The 17,136-nt window shown below is 41.3% G+C and overlaps 1 protein-coding gene across 2 annotated transcripts in view; it reads right to left on the minus strand.

The window, feature by feature from the left end:
* The window catches only part of ahrra (aryl-hydrocarbon receptor repressor a), a 73,365-nt gene that overhangs the window by 12,717 nt on the left and 43,512 nt on the right, over window positions 1–17,136 (minus strand). For both annotated transcript variants that reach the window (XM_035946023.2, XM_035946024.2), the window contains exons 4-5: window positions 6,621–6,739; window positions 452–541 (exon numbers count right to left, since the gene is read on the minus strand). In XM_035946023.2, the coding sequence (XP_035801916.2) occupies window positions 452–541; window positions 6,621–6,739 (209 nt within the window). The remainder of the gene's footprint in view (window positions 1–451; window positions 542–6,620; window positions 6,740–17,136) is intronic.

Raw genomic sequence — 17,136 nt, forward strand, 5'->3', positions numbered from 1 at the left:
GTGAGTAGCACCAGACAAGAAAGGGTGCAACAGAAAGAAACTGAATATTCAGGAACTCTGACAAATTAAAATGTAAGTCTTACCATTGGCTTTATTATTATTGTTTCCCCCCATGATTTTGGTGAATGTATTCAGGCTACCCTAACCTCAGGCAAGAGTCCACTGGAAGAATGACACCTTGCCAGAAATATGATAAGTCATCTGACAAGCTAAGTAAAACGAAGAGACACGAAGAACACGGCTTATTTTTTTGGGAGAAATGTTCCATATTGGGGCTCGAAGATGTCGCTGTCTGCCTGTCTGTTTGGATTTCAGTACAATGACATAAAAGAGTGACGCCATGTTATGAAACAAAGTCTGTCCAACTTATTGGTGCATTTTAGGTTACATTTATACACACTATACTTGCATTCAACAGTATTTCAGTTACAATACTGCAAGATCAACTCACCTGATGAAATCCCAGATAGTCCACAATGGTGGAGGAAGCATAAAAAACCATCCCATCACTGCTCACCACCAGGGCAAAACCTGTCAGAGACTACACACACACAAAGACACACACACAGAGACACAAACAGACAGAAATAAGCAATGACTCAGGACAGCTCATGCAGCAAATAAACTCAAGTGCAACCAACACAACCCGCTCCTTTTTATCTATTCTATCTTTGCACAGCTAACCTCAGATGGCATAATTCACGCTTAGCGTGCACGCAGCACAAACATGGTGAAACTGAGTCAAGTTGTTTTATCTGTGGCCCGACTGTGGTGACAGTCATTACTGTACAATTATTTTTTTTTAAAGCTACAGACAGAATGCAGCGAGGCACATTTGCCAAACTTTTTATAGCGCAGTTTTAATTTACATAATTCATTCCATCATTTACCGAACAGTAAATAACAGTAAAAAATGGAACAAAAGACAGAATAATACAACATTGGAGAAGGAATCAAAGACAGATGGTTACATTACAGAGTGGGCCAAATAAAACTTAGCGATTTGTAACGCTAAAAATTGCTTTTGAAAGACTTTTTTTTGAATATTTTCTAGTGAAATTTAGATTCATGGTATTTTTTAAAGCAGTTAACTTACAGATGACCTACGCACCAATTTGCTCTCCTCTGAACATGTGTATTTCATAAGTTCAAAACTTTGATAATTAAGTCTGTTTGAATAGTAACATGCTTTGATTTGTGATAGCAAACACATTGATTAAAAGCAGAGAAACTCCAGACACAAACAGCCCTACTTTCCCTCTTTGCACACACACACCAGTGGACACAAGGGGGAATAATGTGTTTGTCCAGTGCAGCTTAGAGCGACAAGTGTTGATTAAAAAAGAAAATTTTAAATAAATACATTACTGGCTTCAGTTGGATGGGGTTGGATGGACAGATGGGGAGGGAAGCAAGTGGGGAAAAAAAAGCAGGAGAGGAAGAAAAAAGCACAGGAAGAGGGGAAGAGGTCTTCCAGTGTGTATGTGTGCACACAGCTGTGATAGCGTGACAACTGCAAGGCTACTTGACTTGCGTGACTGCTGCTGCCAGAGTCTGTCACCTCTATTTTAATGCGAGACTATGCAGGTCTTCCCTGGTGTGTGTGTGTATGTATGTGTGTGTGCATGTGTGTGTGTGTGCGCGTGTGTGTGTGTGCGTGTGTGTGTGTGTGTGTGTGTGTGTGTATTTTACGCATTCTACATCCCCGTGGCCTCTCAATTCACACTCATACCTACTTTTCTTCCACGTCTCCGCCTCTCGCTCTTTCACTTTCGCCCCAACAGTGATCTGATTGCCTTAGCGAGCGATGTAATGCCGTGCTCGCTGCACATGCTCCCTCTAAACCTCTCTGCGAATAGAGCAATTTGTAGCCCGAAAACCCAGAGGTATTAGAGTCATACTGTGACAGAGCGGCCCTGAGAGAGGAAAACTAACTCGACTATGATATGATGATGTCTGAAAAACACGTATGAAGGCATGACAAGGGGAGCGGGGATGGGAAGGAGGGTCAGGTTCTCAGCCTTGGAGATGCAGATGATGTTTGACAAGCTCAACTGACACATGTTCGTGAAGTCCGGGAGGAGAGCGATCCCTCCCATGACTCCCCCCCCCCGACTCACACACATAACACGCACACACATAGCCAGCATTCAAATATAAGTGATTTTCTTATTTATTAAGAAATAACTCACACACTTACATAGCACGGTTTCTGACTCAGCACCTACTAAGCAAGATTTGTACATCAAAGATATCTGTCTGGCTGTTACGATGAAAGGCATACCGTGCATTTTGGAGGACTCTGAAGCTTTTGAAATGAAGGCAGGGTAATGATGGATCAATGTAGCTTAATATGGTTTCCAAGATACTTAATATAGAGGGCACTCGGGGCAGCATAAACATCTGGTAACGGTATGTCCGAGCCAAATTTAATATATTCATGAAAACCGTGTCTTTTGTCTAAATCCAGCATGTCTGTGATGACAATGTGAAAATGTCTGGTTTTTAGATTAAGAATTTGACTATGTGGGATCTTTACTGCATTGAAACCATATGTCTAAGGAGGGATAAGGTGTTCCGAGCACTATAGTTTGCTGCTGTGTATTACTTTTTTAATTGAAATGTATTTAATTTATTGATACCAACATTTACTGCCTGAAAATTGACTGTCCGGTTGAAGAGCTTATGTTCAACTAGCATGGGAAGCTTCAGTGACTCACTGATCTGTCATCTGGAGAATGTGTCCAAAAAAAACTAACATTAAAAAGTCATGAATATGGTGGGAATGCTTTTCTGGGATACAACAAGCCCAGACTTTACACATTGGGTTAATTTAGCCAGTTCACATTCCTCCGTTCTTCTTCCAAGTCATTGCAATGCCATGGTAAATTTCTGCAACCCATTTTCTTTTTAAAGGACTTTGACGTTTTTATTCTCCTGGAACAAATAGGCCTCAGCCTTGTGACCTGAAAGAGTATGTGCAGGCAAAAGTCTGTATTTTGTAAGTTGATTACTTTAATTGGCCTGTTCAAAATGAAATGCCTGGCAGATGAATACAGTTCGTTTGCTTTTCACATGTCCAAATCCATTAAGGGAGCACCCATCATTTATTTTGGAAAATGGCAGCCCATTTACAATTTAGATAAAAGCTGGAAAGAACAACTGAAAATGTACTATTCAATCACAGTAATTATTCATCTATTTTCGTTATGAAAACAACTAAGTGGATCAAAAAGGTCTTTGTTCGTCTCTTGTTCTAAACTAGGAAAAAAGTCCCAAAGAAAGAAATGCTGCAGTGATATTGGCTGCACTGTGCTACATGCTGTTTCTACATGCTGTCTCCATTCACATTTCCCTCAGTTCCTTGCATACTGAAGCCTTTAGGTAATGGAAACAGGCACCTGCTGCTGGCCCGCTCCACCACATATCTGAAACTACGACGCCCCCGGCTCTCATAACTGCCCCTGGGAGACTAAAAGCTTTGACTTACAAATCTTAAGAGGCGCTTTGCACGCAGAGCCCAAAATAAAATATATGTTCACTGGATTTGGAAAGAATGGGAGGAGAAGGGGAGAGGAGGAGGTGGGAGAGAGAGAGGGGGGGGGTGGTGGTGGGTGGTAGCCTTGTCCCATTGTTTCTACAGGGTTTCTTTGGTTTTTCTGCTGTCGAGCTGTCAGAGTGAGATGATGAGGTCATGACAAACATGGAGACCTTCTGCCACCAGGAACACGCCCACATCCTACACAAATACTAAGGTTACAATAATATGGGATTCTGTTACATCCCATATTAGTATAAACACTCAAGGGTACAGAAATGAAAGTTTATTCATTTTCACTTTAGTTTTAGGGACGGCATTGTTTTTCACTGCTTCTGTCCTGACTGGAATATTCATTAAACTGTTGCCATAAAATCTGATACATATAGAATATTAGGACTCTGATGACAGCCATACTTTTCCTGTGGTGCCTCTGTGACGAGGACATGTGTGGCTTTGAGTCTCAATAACTATTAGATGGACTGCAATGAAATTTGGTATAGATAGATTCTGTAAATGTCCTGCTCAAGTTGAAATGTCATGTCTTTGGTGATCGTTTTACTTTTCAACTGACACCTCTAGATCATCATTTTTTAAACATTTGTTTTCTGGCCAACACTTTAGGCATTTTATACCTTGTATTAACTACTAATTAATTACTGAACTAACTCTCTGAAGCCAAAAGTCTGCCAGCAGGACTAAAAAAAACACCAAAATTACACAATTTATTAGACCCAGAAACTGTAAAAACAGAAAGAATCATTGGATTTTCAACTTAAAGAAAAATTTTCATCATTTTTACTCATCTATGATTTTATTTGTTTTTTCATTTAACCTTGATTTAACCTGGTAAGTTAGTTGAGAACTGATTTTCATTTTCAATAACGACCCAGCCGCTGTTACATCTGTAAACATAACTTTGTAAGACCCAAATATTGAAAATAAAATAGCAATAAATAAATAAATACGTAAATAAACTAAAATATGTATATATATATATATATATTTATATATATGTGTATGTATATATGTACACACACACACACACACACATACACATATACATATATATGAATACAAAATAATATAAAATAATGATAAAAAAATAAGCTGATGCATTTGTGCAGCAGTGGGTTTTATGAGGTTAAACTTACTTTTTTTTAATCCCATGTGTCATATTTTTAAGTTTACAAACAATAAACCATTTTCTCAATCCAGATTGTATAAAAAATAACAAAAAAATACTGTGCTTCTCAGCACAAAGAGCCATTAATGACTCAGCTGTAACCACCAGTTACGTGACAAAAATTCAGTAACTTTTCAACTGCAGGCTGTGCTTCCAAATAGCAGATAGGAAACTAGCATGGAAACAAATTACAAATGTAAGTCATAAAATCTCTATAATACGTAGAATTTCTCCAGTATTGGTAGCTCCTGTGGACACTTGAGAAAATGTAATATGTTTATTCTAGTTTCTTTCTGATTTTTGTAATCAAAGGACTCAAACTTACATTTTTTTAAAACTTTTTTATGATTTATGGCATAACTTTGTTATACTGCCCAAAAGACATTTTTGAGTTCTTATTACTTCTAGTTATGGTTTTGCTGTTACCATGGAAATGCGGGGCTTTATATTGCAGTGAACAATGAGCCCAAAGAGAGCAAAATGGTGACAGGGACAAAAAAAATACGAAGAAAGTATAGCTACACAAAATTGTAATTTACAATACTGCAAATAAATATGTGTTTTATTGTACATTCTATTAGCTTCAGACTCCAAAAATCAATACTGGCCAAACACGTCTACAGCACAGCACACACAAGCACACAAACCAGCACAAAGTACATATAAATGTACCTGTCAGACACAGACAGATGCTATACAGAAGCATGCATACCATAACTCACACATACGGAGACATGCAACCCCACCAGACACACGCAAACACAAATATCTTCCCTCTCTTGAGATCCCATCGCCATAACAACTAGCACACAGCTTGCTATGGGGCCCCGATCCAGGTTTAGTCACGCAACGGGAGGCAGCACATCACTATGGTCAATCTAGCCCTTTGTTTACTGTCCCATTGAGAAACCTAACACATTAACAGAAGCATCAGTGGATCAGCTCGGCTCTGCTTGTCTGACTGCGCACGTAGTTGTTGGGCGATGATCAGGGTCATAATTTGCTGCTTGACCGAGAGCCATTAGGACATTGAGTGTGTGACGATGATCTGATACTCGAGCGATTCCCATGTAGCGTGCTGCTATATCCGTCTGATTATCACACGCTGTCCGCTCCGATGCCTTCAACAGAAACCGTCAGCCTTTCTAGGAATTTAACAAAGTAGCTTCACAAGTTTGATGCAAAATATATACAAAATATGCATGTGTGCACTAATGCAAAGCCTAATGTAACCGGGTGTCCTTATGTCAAAATACGACAAAAACACTTGTCGCACGCTATTCGTTCGCCAGTGTAAGTGGAATAAATGCCCTCATAATGAATCTGTTGTTAAAATCTGATCAAAGGTCTTAGGTCAAGTGGCTGAAAAACAAATCTCGTATGTGCTCTGATTAGTGTTGACAGGCTTGGTGTGTTCTTCTCACTCTCTTCTGCTCACTTTCACACATGACCACATGCATTCAGACACAGATGCGCTCACACAGACACACACAGACACACACACACACTCAGTTCACTGGCTGCTCAGGCCGCCAGCGTGTGTGAGTCCCCACCTCCTTCATCAGCTCTGACACTCCTGTCTCACCCGTATGTCACGCAACACCACAGTTCTGCAAAGGAGGTCAGGGCAGAGGGCGAAGGGCACACACGCATGCACACACACACACACACACAAAAAAATGCTCCCCTGCCTCCAATTCCCAAGTCGCTCACTCACTCAGACACAAACGGTGTATGAAAGCCGGAGAGCATTTCATTGATGGAGACATGCAGGAGGCACAAAAGTATAACGCCACCCAGTAGTAGTAGTAAAAATATAGATTAGTAAAGCAGATTGTTAGGCAGCATTTGTGTAGACACAGTACACGAACAAACATCACACGTGTGGTTTCTTACTTCCAGCAGGAGGCTGCTTTCATTGACGCTGGTGCCCAGTGGAAGGCTCTCTTTCCTGGGTTCAGGGTTAGAGGATGATGTGCTGATGTTGTGCTTCCTGGAGGTTTTCTCTTGAGTCGCTATAAAAAAAAAGAAAAGATAAAGGGTCAAGAGACTCATTTATGTTTAAAACAAAAAACTAAAATCCACCACTGTGTGTGTAAAAGATGATTAAACTAAAGAGGAAAACCATGCATCCCGAATTCAGCCCTTAAATTGACCTCATATCTGCTGCACCCAAGTCAGATTCTTAACTTTAATAAATTTGCTGCAGACTCAGAACACAGAGCGTATATTAAGCATCCTGTCGACAGAAGAAAAGTGGAGAATGATAACAGTAATGAGTCTGTTTTCCAAAGTACGCTTGGACGGACTCCACAGCCTCTGCTCTGGTAGTGAGAGAGCTGGACCAGCGCTCAGACATGTGGCGGACACATTAACTGTATCAGTCTCCTTTGTTGCACTGCGCTAATGCCAGGTATTAGTCTGCAAGGTGGGCAAGTCTAACGAGATAAAACAGTGGAGGATTTCATGACTTTACAGGATTCCTCACGCACGATATAACCACATGCAAAACTCAGAAAGAGGGCGGCGACTGGGGCATCTGGGAGGTCTGGTTTAGATAGGTAACCAAATATAACCAAAAGAGCAGACCATGGTAAAAATAAGCCTCAGTTTTATTGAACTAGGCACTATGCTTTGAGTACTATTTATCCTATAAATGATCAAATATCAATAATAATACATATGAGCTGTTCAAATGAGAAAATTCAATTATTGCTGGAGAAATTCATCTTGAATAAGTAGAAGTTTTTTAGTCCACTCAAGCTACAAACTAGCATATTTGTACACAAAAGAACAAGACGATCGTGTTCTTCATTCTCTAAACTCTGTACAGACGAGCGTCATCCTTGCCATAATAAAAGCTCTTCATATTCCAGTCATGCTGTAGTCTAGCTGAGCCCGACCTCTGGCCTCTTTGTGAAGCAGAGACAATGGATCACAGAGTGGCGTCCTGCGATATTTTACTCCTACAGACAATACAAGTGGAAGATGTAAAGAGCGGGCCTCTCTGCACGCTCTGTATTGTGATGTAGCTGTAATGCAACCCTGCCTCCTAATCGCTCTCCTGCTCCTCTGTGTTGCTTTTTAATAGAAATATCACAACTGAGCCACACTCCATCAACCACTGTTTTTTTTCCACCTTAGAATACGGCCGACTCACTACCACACCACAGTGTGTATACATGCAATTAGCCGTTACGACTGTGGCGTGCTGAATTGTCACATGCGCCCCGGTGACGTATGCGTTGCGTGTTGGAGGCATGTTTGCGTGTTTCTCTTATGGGTGTGCTGTCAGGGGGCATGTGGCTCACTCCAAGAGATCAGCCCTTCACTCCGTCACTTATTGTAGCAGGCACAGATTAGTCACGCAACACACGCACACACATCATAGCTTCATTATGAAAAAACTATCTAAGTGTGCATGTATATATCTTCCGATGCTACGTTACAGTCCCCACCCCCATGGACTAACCCCATTACGGCTTCCATTCCTCCCCCTTTAACCTTCTACTATCTCCCATCCTCTGTCCATCTCCCCCCTCCCATCCACATTTCTTCTTCATCCCTCCTCCCTCGTCTCGCCGCCCTTTTTCTTTGTTCGGCTCGGCATCGCAGGCGATCGACAACCGATTTCGTGATGCTAGGAGAGTTCCCCTTGTCTTAAATCCACATTAAAGCACGCAAAGCTAATGCGCCTGGTTTTTTTCCATCCATACATTTTGTGTGGCTTAATTTTTCTCACATAAACTCGTTTATTCCCACAGTTGGTTTATTCAAGGTAAACGTGGAAATAAAGGCTGCAATGTGCGCTTGTTCTGCTCAGAGCACTGACAAGTGGCTTCATGAACTCATAAAAGCCAGTAATAATGTTAAGTATTTTGTCATCACCTCCGCTAGGTGCTAACACGCACAAACAAACAGACTCAGACAGCCACACACACACACACACACACACATAACCATTCTGTTCAATTACTGCAATATCGTCCAACCAGTGGAAACCATTGCAGAGGGAAATGAAGCTAATAACCGTCTTTATTTTCCTCCTTCAACGCCTCATGTATTTTTGTTTTCTCTCTTACGGCAGCTTTTGGAGAGGATGCGGCGTCAGGAAAGACAAACACACGGGATGATTAATTATCGGCACCGGCACTTCCTCGGCCAACAATACTGGTTTTATTCATCGCCTCTCATGTGTTCGCCTTTGCTTTTCTTTGCCTCTATTTTCTCCCTCACTGCTCGAAAAAGGAAAACAGAGTAGGTAATGGTGAGGCGTTTATGTGCTCTGTGTGAGGACAGGGTGTTAAGTAAAAAGTGACAAGTAGCGGGATGTAGATGCTGCCAAAGGGTGAGGCTCAAAGTGTCTAGCTCCTCTAGCTGGCCAGGTCCGTCTTTCCATTTCCACTGAGTATACAAAATATTAAGACCACCCGCCAAATACTAAGCTCCAGAATGATTGCATTTTCACAATCTAAGTCACAATTGTCTCAGGACCTCAACTGGCTCAGAGATACATGGGCTAAGTGACCATGGAGCTTATGATGACATTAGATAAGTTTTTGAAATGAAACAATAATATGAAAGACTGCTGATGCTTTAGATTGCTGTGAGCCAAAAGAATCATTTCTTGTGCTTCTGTTAACATAAAAAAACTGTATTAAATTACCTCTCTTTCACAAAACTTTCAGCAAACTGCAGCTGCCTGCCAGTAACCAGACAAGAGCATCGTCCTTATCAATCACATATTTATTTCTACAGCCTCTAGGGGGTGAGGTGAGTTTAGCAACGTAGCGGACGGATGTGCACAGCACAGTCTGGGTGTGTTTGCCTGTTTTCAACACCCTCTCCTCTAAAGCCACTTCCTCTTGTAATACCGAGAACAACTGAAAAAGAGAAAAATAGAGAAAAATAAAGAGAAACCTAAAAAGAGACAAAAGAAGAAAAAGCAAAGCTCTATAAGGAGAGAGAGAGAGAGAGAGAGCACTGAAGTAGGGAGAAAAATGTCCATGAGGGTCCAACATGCTACTGACATGCTTTCATTCTGGGGATAATGGACATAAAAGACAAAGAAATGTCTCACAGAATTATGAAAAATGCAGAGATGAATATTTCAATACAATCTTGTACATTAGAGTAGAGTCAGAAATGGCATAACATTATGTTGAGGAGTCCTGCAGAGAGGTGTTGCATGACTTTAAGTGATTTATAAATCCTGAGTACAAGAGTAGCATGCGTTTGGAACTGAATGGTAGAAAATACTCCAGGTCTGTTCTTTAGATCATGTTCCTATCCAGAGCAATGTGCAGTCAGGAGCAAGTAAGTGTTCATACATGTTACATGCTCAAAGACACAACACCAGCTGCTGCACGGCTGTAACCTGGGACCTACCAGCCTGCATGCTACTCCACACCGAATCAAACAGGTGGTTATGGCTGCTGTTGCCTTACTGTTCCTTTTCATTACTTTAAACAATGCCAGTTTAAAGGAATCTGCTTCGGAAATGAATTTAATCTACTTGAGGACAGCAATAGGCACAGGTTGAACAAGATTAACCTAATAGATTAGTTAGATTTTACATCCAAAATATATGCTAAACTTAAAATAAGGATGCAGCAGTATATAAAATTGTTAAAACCACCTTAGTCCAAAAACATGACAACTGGTTTTAAAGGCATGCTATCGTTTAAAAAAAAAGATATTTTAGCATCTATCGGAGCTAGAAACTGCAATATAATATGACAGTCTTTAAACAAATCATGATGTGCAGCTACTCTAAGTTTAAAATTGTGATACTTCAAGTGATATTTTGATGTCTCCTTTAAAAATGTGCAAAAAAATAAACATCTGGACTAATCAGATTCTGTTTAAAAAAAAAAAAAAAAAATGCATTTCTTGGTGTAACCTACAAACCATTAGTCGCTCAGATGTAACCAAGAGTGACATGATAAAAACTCAGGGACTATCCGGTTGAGGTGGGCTGATAGGAATGCAGATAGGAGACAAGTGTGGAAAAATATTCAAGATGTAAGTAGCAAATCTATCTATATTTATAGATACATATAGATACACATCTATAGTTTGTAGAGCCATCATTTTTTCTAGTATTGGTAACACCTGTGGGCACTTGGACAAATATTGTACATGTTGATTCCAGGTTTTTGAATATTTGAGAATTTAGAAAGAAATAGAAACTTTTTTCTCTATAATATATGGCATTAAAAGTTTGTTATGTTGCACAAATAGATGTTTAAGTTCTCTCTACTTGTAGCCATATTTGTGCTGTTTCCATGGAAGCAGAATTTTATATTATAGTGGAAAATTTTCCTACAGTGAGCAAAAAACGCTCAGAAACTGCTTCAGGTTCCAAGACTTAATGCATTAGTAATAATAACACTTTAGGCACATTTTGCAATAAAGTACTCTAACTTACTTATTCATATTTTTTACATGGCAGTATTTGAGCGAACACATTCATGTTCTGCGTTGAGGCTTCATGTCTCCCTGATTCGAGCGGCATGGGTGCCATCTCTTGGCAGCTGATCCTCAGCTGTGAGTTTGGCTTGTAAAAGCAGAGCTCCAGACCTGAACATGCGAGCTCAGAGCAGCACAGCAATCCCTCCCCTCCCACAAGGCTTGCGTGAGTAGAGCAAAACCGTGTGTGTGTGTTCGTGTGTGTGCGCTTGTTGAGGTTGGGTTGGCTTACTGCCACCTCCTTTGCCTATTCCCGCCCCCTTCCCTCAGCGCTCTTCTTCGGTGTCTCTCGGTCTCTCTCTCTCTCCGCAGGCACAGGAAATCCACAGTGGAGAGAGCAATACCAACACAGAGAGAGAGAGAGAGAGGAGCTGGCTGATCAAGGGCTGGTTGTCACGCGAGCTAGCCGTCTGTCAATCTCCCCCCCTTCCTCCTGACAGGCTGCTGGCGGACAGCCAAGGCCTTGCGTGCAAGCCGGCGAGCCACATTAGCCCATAAAGAATTTCATAATAGCAACAGCTGTTAAATATTGATGACTGTTGGCAAGCGCTCAATGGTGCTCCGCAAAAAGGTTAAGCCTGCACTGTAATGGAAGCTAATACTTCATTATGCCACAGATCAAATGTCCGGATCTCGCCCTGTCCAAAACCAACCCTTAACATTTAAACTTTTTTTTTTCCTTGTTTTTGCAATGAAAAAAAGGATTTACTGTAAGAAAGTTTTTGGCATTTTCGGAGTTTTCTAAAGACAAACAGGAGCAGATTTTACGACCAGTTTAATTGTGCTCTAGCGGTTAGACATTAACAGTACGCTGATTCCTTCCTCATTCATCCCGCATACCAACATTAATGTTAAACTGAGATTTATGATCTTTCTGATATTGTTGTGGATGAGGAAAAAGTACTTTTGTTAGAGGCAGGGAAGGAATTACAAATATTCATCTTTCAGAGGAGATTATGATGTGAGTGATTGATTTCTGTGGCAGCACATGTGCATGTAGAGCTGTGAGGGGAAGCCTATCTCTGAAGCAGGAAAAAAAAACTGATTCCTGAATAGAACACAAACAAAGGCCTCGGTTGTATGCCTAGATACTGAATAAGAAGGAAGTGATATTATGACAAAGCAAATGGGATCACACAGAACGAAGGCTCGGATGTAAACCCAATTGTTTCCACTTCAGTTCTGGTTGACAGGCTGATACACCAGTCACCATGTTGTACAGAGGTAATATGGGTCCATACATGTGCCCTGGGGCAAAACAGACTTGTATGGCAACTTCTCTGGAGCGTCTGTTGCTACTGTATGTGGCTTCGCTGCATGGTGCATCATAAAAGTGGCGCCATGCACTTGTCCCATACACACACCCTGGAGGACCATTATTGCAATCATAATCTGAAAGTCATCTAATTGCTTCTATAAATAGAGAACATGAGTGATTGTGGCACACATGTTTTATGTGATGTTTGTCTGCTGGGAAAATTGCTTTTCTGATGAATCCAGTGAAAGAGCGACACACAAGCCGAGCCAGCTAAAAGGCTGTCTAAACACTCCTAAATTTGGCTTGTCAAGCCCTGGGAAAATTAACCACAACACAAGCCCAATGTGGTGCAATATTTATACAGACAATTAGAAAAACTAACAGAATGCAAATGGACGGAGGCCCAAGGAGAACGTGCACGAATGTGACGTGCTCTCCGCTCACACACACACACACACACACACGGGCTGCATTCAGGCATGTGTTGCGTGAGATGAGCCAGTTATGCAGGAAAGCTTTTTATTTGACTGTACCCAAATGAATGCAACAGTGTATCTTCTAATTGGAGACAACAAGAAGCTCCAGTTTTCCTGCCGTTGCCGGGGATGTGACATGTTCCACCAGCCCAGCGTCGACCCTGGCCCTCCGTCTACTCAGCCGGGTTGAGCTCAGGATACGCACTCCCTCATGAGTCACATATATTCCAGCAACACAACGCTGCCTGGAGGCTCCATGGCAACACGTGTGTACACAATGCATGTACAGAAATAAACGCATGTAATGAAAGCATATTTTGTGGGAGGGGAGTGGAAGGGAAAGTCCATTGTTTGGTCTATTATATAGCCATTACAACTTGTCTCCTTTTCTTCTATGTTTATGTCAAACTTCCTCTGATACACCCATTCAAGCAGTGACATAATAGATTTACTTTCTGCAGCACCTCCGTGTCCAGACACACTTTCTACTCCACTTCTTTTTAAATTGTTGGTGTACAGTAAGTGATCTTTTTCCAGTTAGCCAACTGTAATAAACAGTGAGAACTGATGAACTTCTCACACAATGCAATGTTCAGGGCGGGCATACAGAGAAGTGCAACATCCACATCTCAGATCTGCTGCTAGAGACATCAGCTCTGGCATGCATGTACGTGTTTGCATGGTTGCTCTATAAATAGCTTTTCCTTGGATTCCTGTTTTGATGAGGATGGCTGTGGCTTGTTGCTCTCTCAAGGAGCTTGTGGTTAATAAAAGTTGCATTCAGGAACCCCACCTGGCCACAATAAAGCACAGGCCTTCTATTTTTGCACTCACACAATCTCTTTTTTCACAAGCAGTCTGAGATTCGAGAGCTTGAAGTTGCCGTACGAAGCAAACTGTAAAGTTCATGTTAACATTTGCTGGATGCTGTAAAGCCAAAATTTTGAGTTTAATTAGGGATAAATTTGTAATGAAAACCTCTCAGGCTTTATAAACAGCAGGAAGCTTGCAGACAGATGTGCTATAAAAGGTGAATTTAAGGTTTTCAATTAATTAAATATGAAAATGCAACAGGGAGAGGGGTGAAGAGGAACACTTTGTTCTAAAGAACGATAAAGTTCATTAAATTCACTGCATTAAAATCTCAAACTTATACACTCAAGAGCACAAGACCTTCAGCTCACGATGTACAGAATAAACCAGCATCAAGTGTTTATTATAAAGCTCCCTCGTCGTGCTGCACTATTTACTGCTGCAACTGAGTTTTTCAGTACAAGGAGTACCAGTGCTTTTGACTTTCCTGCTTATTCTTACTGAAAAAGGAAATACTTGAGACAAGTCAAACAACTCACGGAATAATTATTAGTTTTCTACCCCTGTATTTTCGTCTCACTGAATTCCTGCATGAGAGGGGAGGAGGGCAAGAGAAAGGCAGAGAGGAAAGCAGGGGTTACAGTTTTCAGCATCACATGCAACTCCACTTTAGCGAAATGGTGTTTCCTTGCATTGCGTGCCAACAAGCATCACTCTTATTATTCACAATGACAGGGGGGAGACAGAACCACAACAAGCCTTATATTATCCCTCTCGCATTCTGCTCCTGGTTGGCCAGTCAAAAGCAATCCTCGCTTTGTTCCGTGTTCACCGTAAGCAGAACAGGTTTTCAGGAAAAGAACCACACCTTTTACAAAACATTGATTTCATCAGTGATCCCATTAGAATATTCTTTTTTTTTCATCCATACAGCCTCTCCATAACAAGAGGGTAATCTGTTAAAAAGGATTATGGTGCCGTTTCGGCCCATTGAGGCAAATAATAATGGGCAGATGGTCCCTCAGGCTGAATCCATATGGGAAGAAAACTACACTAATGCTGCTGTAGCACGCAATGCTAAACAAATGCTAACCACTGACACAGGGTGGAAAGAACGCTTCACAGCTTTACAACAAGTTGTGTTGATTTGTGGAAGGTTAACTCAAGCAACATTTTCAAGGGGGGGAGAGATTGAGTTAAGAATAAAGTAAAAAGTGGCTCATTTAATGCACTAATGAGTAAAGTGAGTTAAGGAGACGGTACAGTTGCCACAGCTATGAAACAAGGGTTGAAAAAGAGCAGGATAGATGTACTTTTACAATATCTTACAGAAAAGCACAACATTACCATCCACCACAGATCTCCAAAGCTTTTCCAGACCTCGGTTTTGCTTCATTTCGAGCTCGTCTAACAGCGTTTTAAATGGTTCATTAAGCTGAAGAGTGGGAAAACGTTCTTCATCCTTTAGTTTTAAGATCAATAAGCTTAGAAAATCTTTCAACAGTAAGCAAAAAATGCATAAACCTTCTGTATAAGTGCATACAGTGCGCTCCTTACAGCACACACACTGCACATACTGGCACAGAAAGGCCCACCAATGTGTAATTAAATGGGTGTGAGGTGGTTAATGTGTCCAAGGTTGAGGGGGATCAAGTGATAGCCATGATGCTGATCATGCTTTATGCATGAAAGCCATTAACCTGTCAGTCAAACAGACACTACCTGAGGTGTTCTATATCTGCTGTGCACGTATGTGAGTGTGTGTGTGAGCAGTACCAATCTGTGACCCAGGTAATCTAGAGCAATAGCAGGATGCAGTATTTATTGGTCTCTTTCAACACACAGGCACAGTTCACTTCATTTTCCACCACCATAGCTCTTCAATCCAAGCAATTAACCTCATTACTAGAAAGAGATGGTGTGTTTTCAGTGCTCAACATGCATCTGAATGAGAGGTGTAGAACAGACATTTCTGCAGTGTTTGATTTGATTTTACCTGTCAGCTCCACATAAACCGAGTGACTCTCAGCCTGCGCCTCTCGTCAATAATATCACACAGCGATTTGGCCTCTGAAGGAGCTAATTCATTAAGCAACACTCTAACCCAACAGTAATCTGATTATCTTTCTCTTAGCACCTATTTAGCTGGAGCGGCAGGGACACATCGGATCCCTGAGGCATCAAAACCTCAAATCTAGAATGAGGCTGATTGCAAAATGGACATGTTAGTGATTAGAGGTAAAAATTTGGGGAAAAAGGCAAAAAGTTTGTGAAAATGAAGAGTCACACCACAGGCACAGCAAAACAGTGCATGTTAATATTTTGTGTGTTAATAATATGTCAGAAAAACAAGCTTTCATCTCAGTAGTGCTGGCAAAATCATTATGGAGTGCAAGATTTAAAAGGAGGCAAAATGTCCAATTAATGGCAACATTCATTAAAAATCGTCATCCATCTGCAATATTTTATAAGTGATGAATAAAACTTTATCTCAAATCTATGTTAACTTTCCCATAAGGATGGGTATTAATCAAGTTTTGAGATTTTTTTTTTTGGTGTTTCTGAAGCTTTTCAACCATGACAACACTAAATGCATGTAATTCTGTATCTTGGAGGGCTCCCATGCAGCAAAATGTTACAGATTTAAGGTATTAGAGCAAAGCATCAGGTCCCAGCAGCATCAGTTCAATAACAATGGTATCGGTGTTCCAAAAACTTTGTCCTTCACTCTAGGTGTGAGTACTGGGAGGACAGGTGACAAAGCAGCAATATGGCCTCTGTCATGTCCGGACATATCGTGACTGTCCACTTCACATTCTCCCATCTGTGCCCCTTGCATGTCACCACTACCCTCTAATCCAAGCCTGTTTACGCTAACAGTGTTTGCTACGATCACTTCATTTGGCACAGGGAGGGAGGACATACACCCCCTGTGCCATCGCCCAGCAGGCGATATGTATGCTTGTGTACATGCATGTGTGTGTGACTGAAGGATATAGGGGGGCGGAGGGCTTGATGGGGAATGATGGTGGGATCACGCAAGCTTGCTAAAAGAGGCAAAGTCAGGAGAGAGTCACGCATGGTGGGACTTTGCTGCAGATGCCACTCAGTCGCCACTCCACTTCCTGGCATCTGGTGTTAGCGTGATGCTACGAGTGTATGTGTGTGTTATGTTTAATTCCTGACCAACTGAAGAGATTTCCAGAGTGTAAACAAACACTGACTCGTCTGCCCTCTCTAAACAGGCTGTCGCTCTGAATAGGAAGACTATTTTTCTCACTACACATGCAAATCTGCCAACTGTAGCACACTCAGCCATGCTCCCGCTAGAGGGAATACTGAAGGTCCTGTATGGAGGGAAGTTCTACTTGTGTTGAGCTGAATAGGTGCAGTA

Source organism: Amphiprion ocellaris, chromosome 22 (genome assembly GCF_022539595.1).
Source record: "Amphiprion ocellaris isolate individual 3 ecotype Okinawa chromosome 22, ASM2253959v1, whole genome shotgun sequence".
Classification (NCBI taxonomy): Eukaryota; Metazoa; Chordata; class Actinopteri; family Pomacentridae; genus Amphiprion; species Amphiprion ocellaris.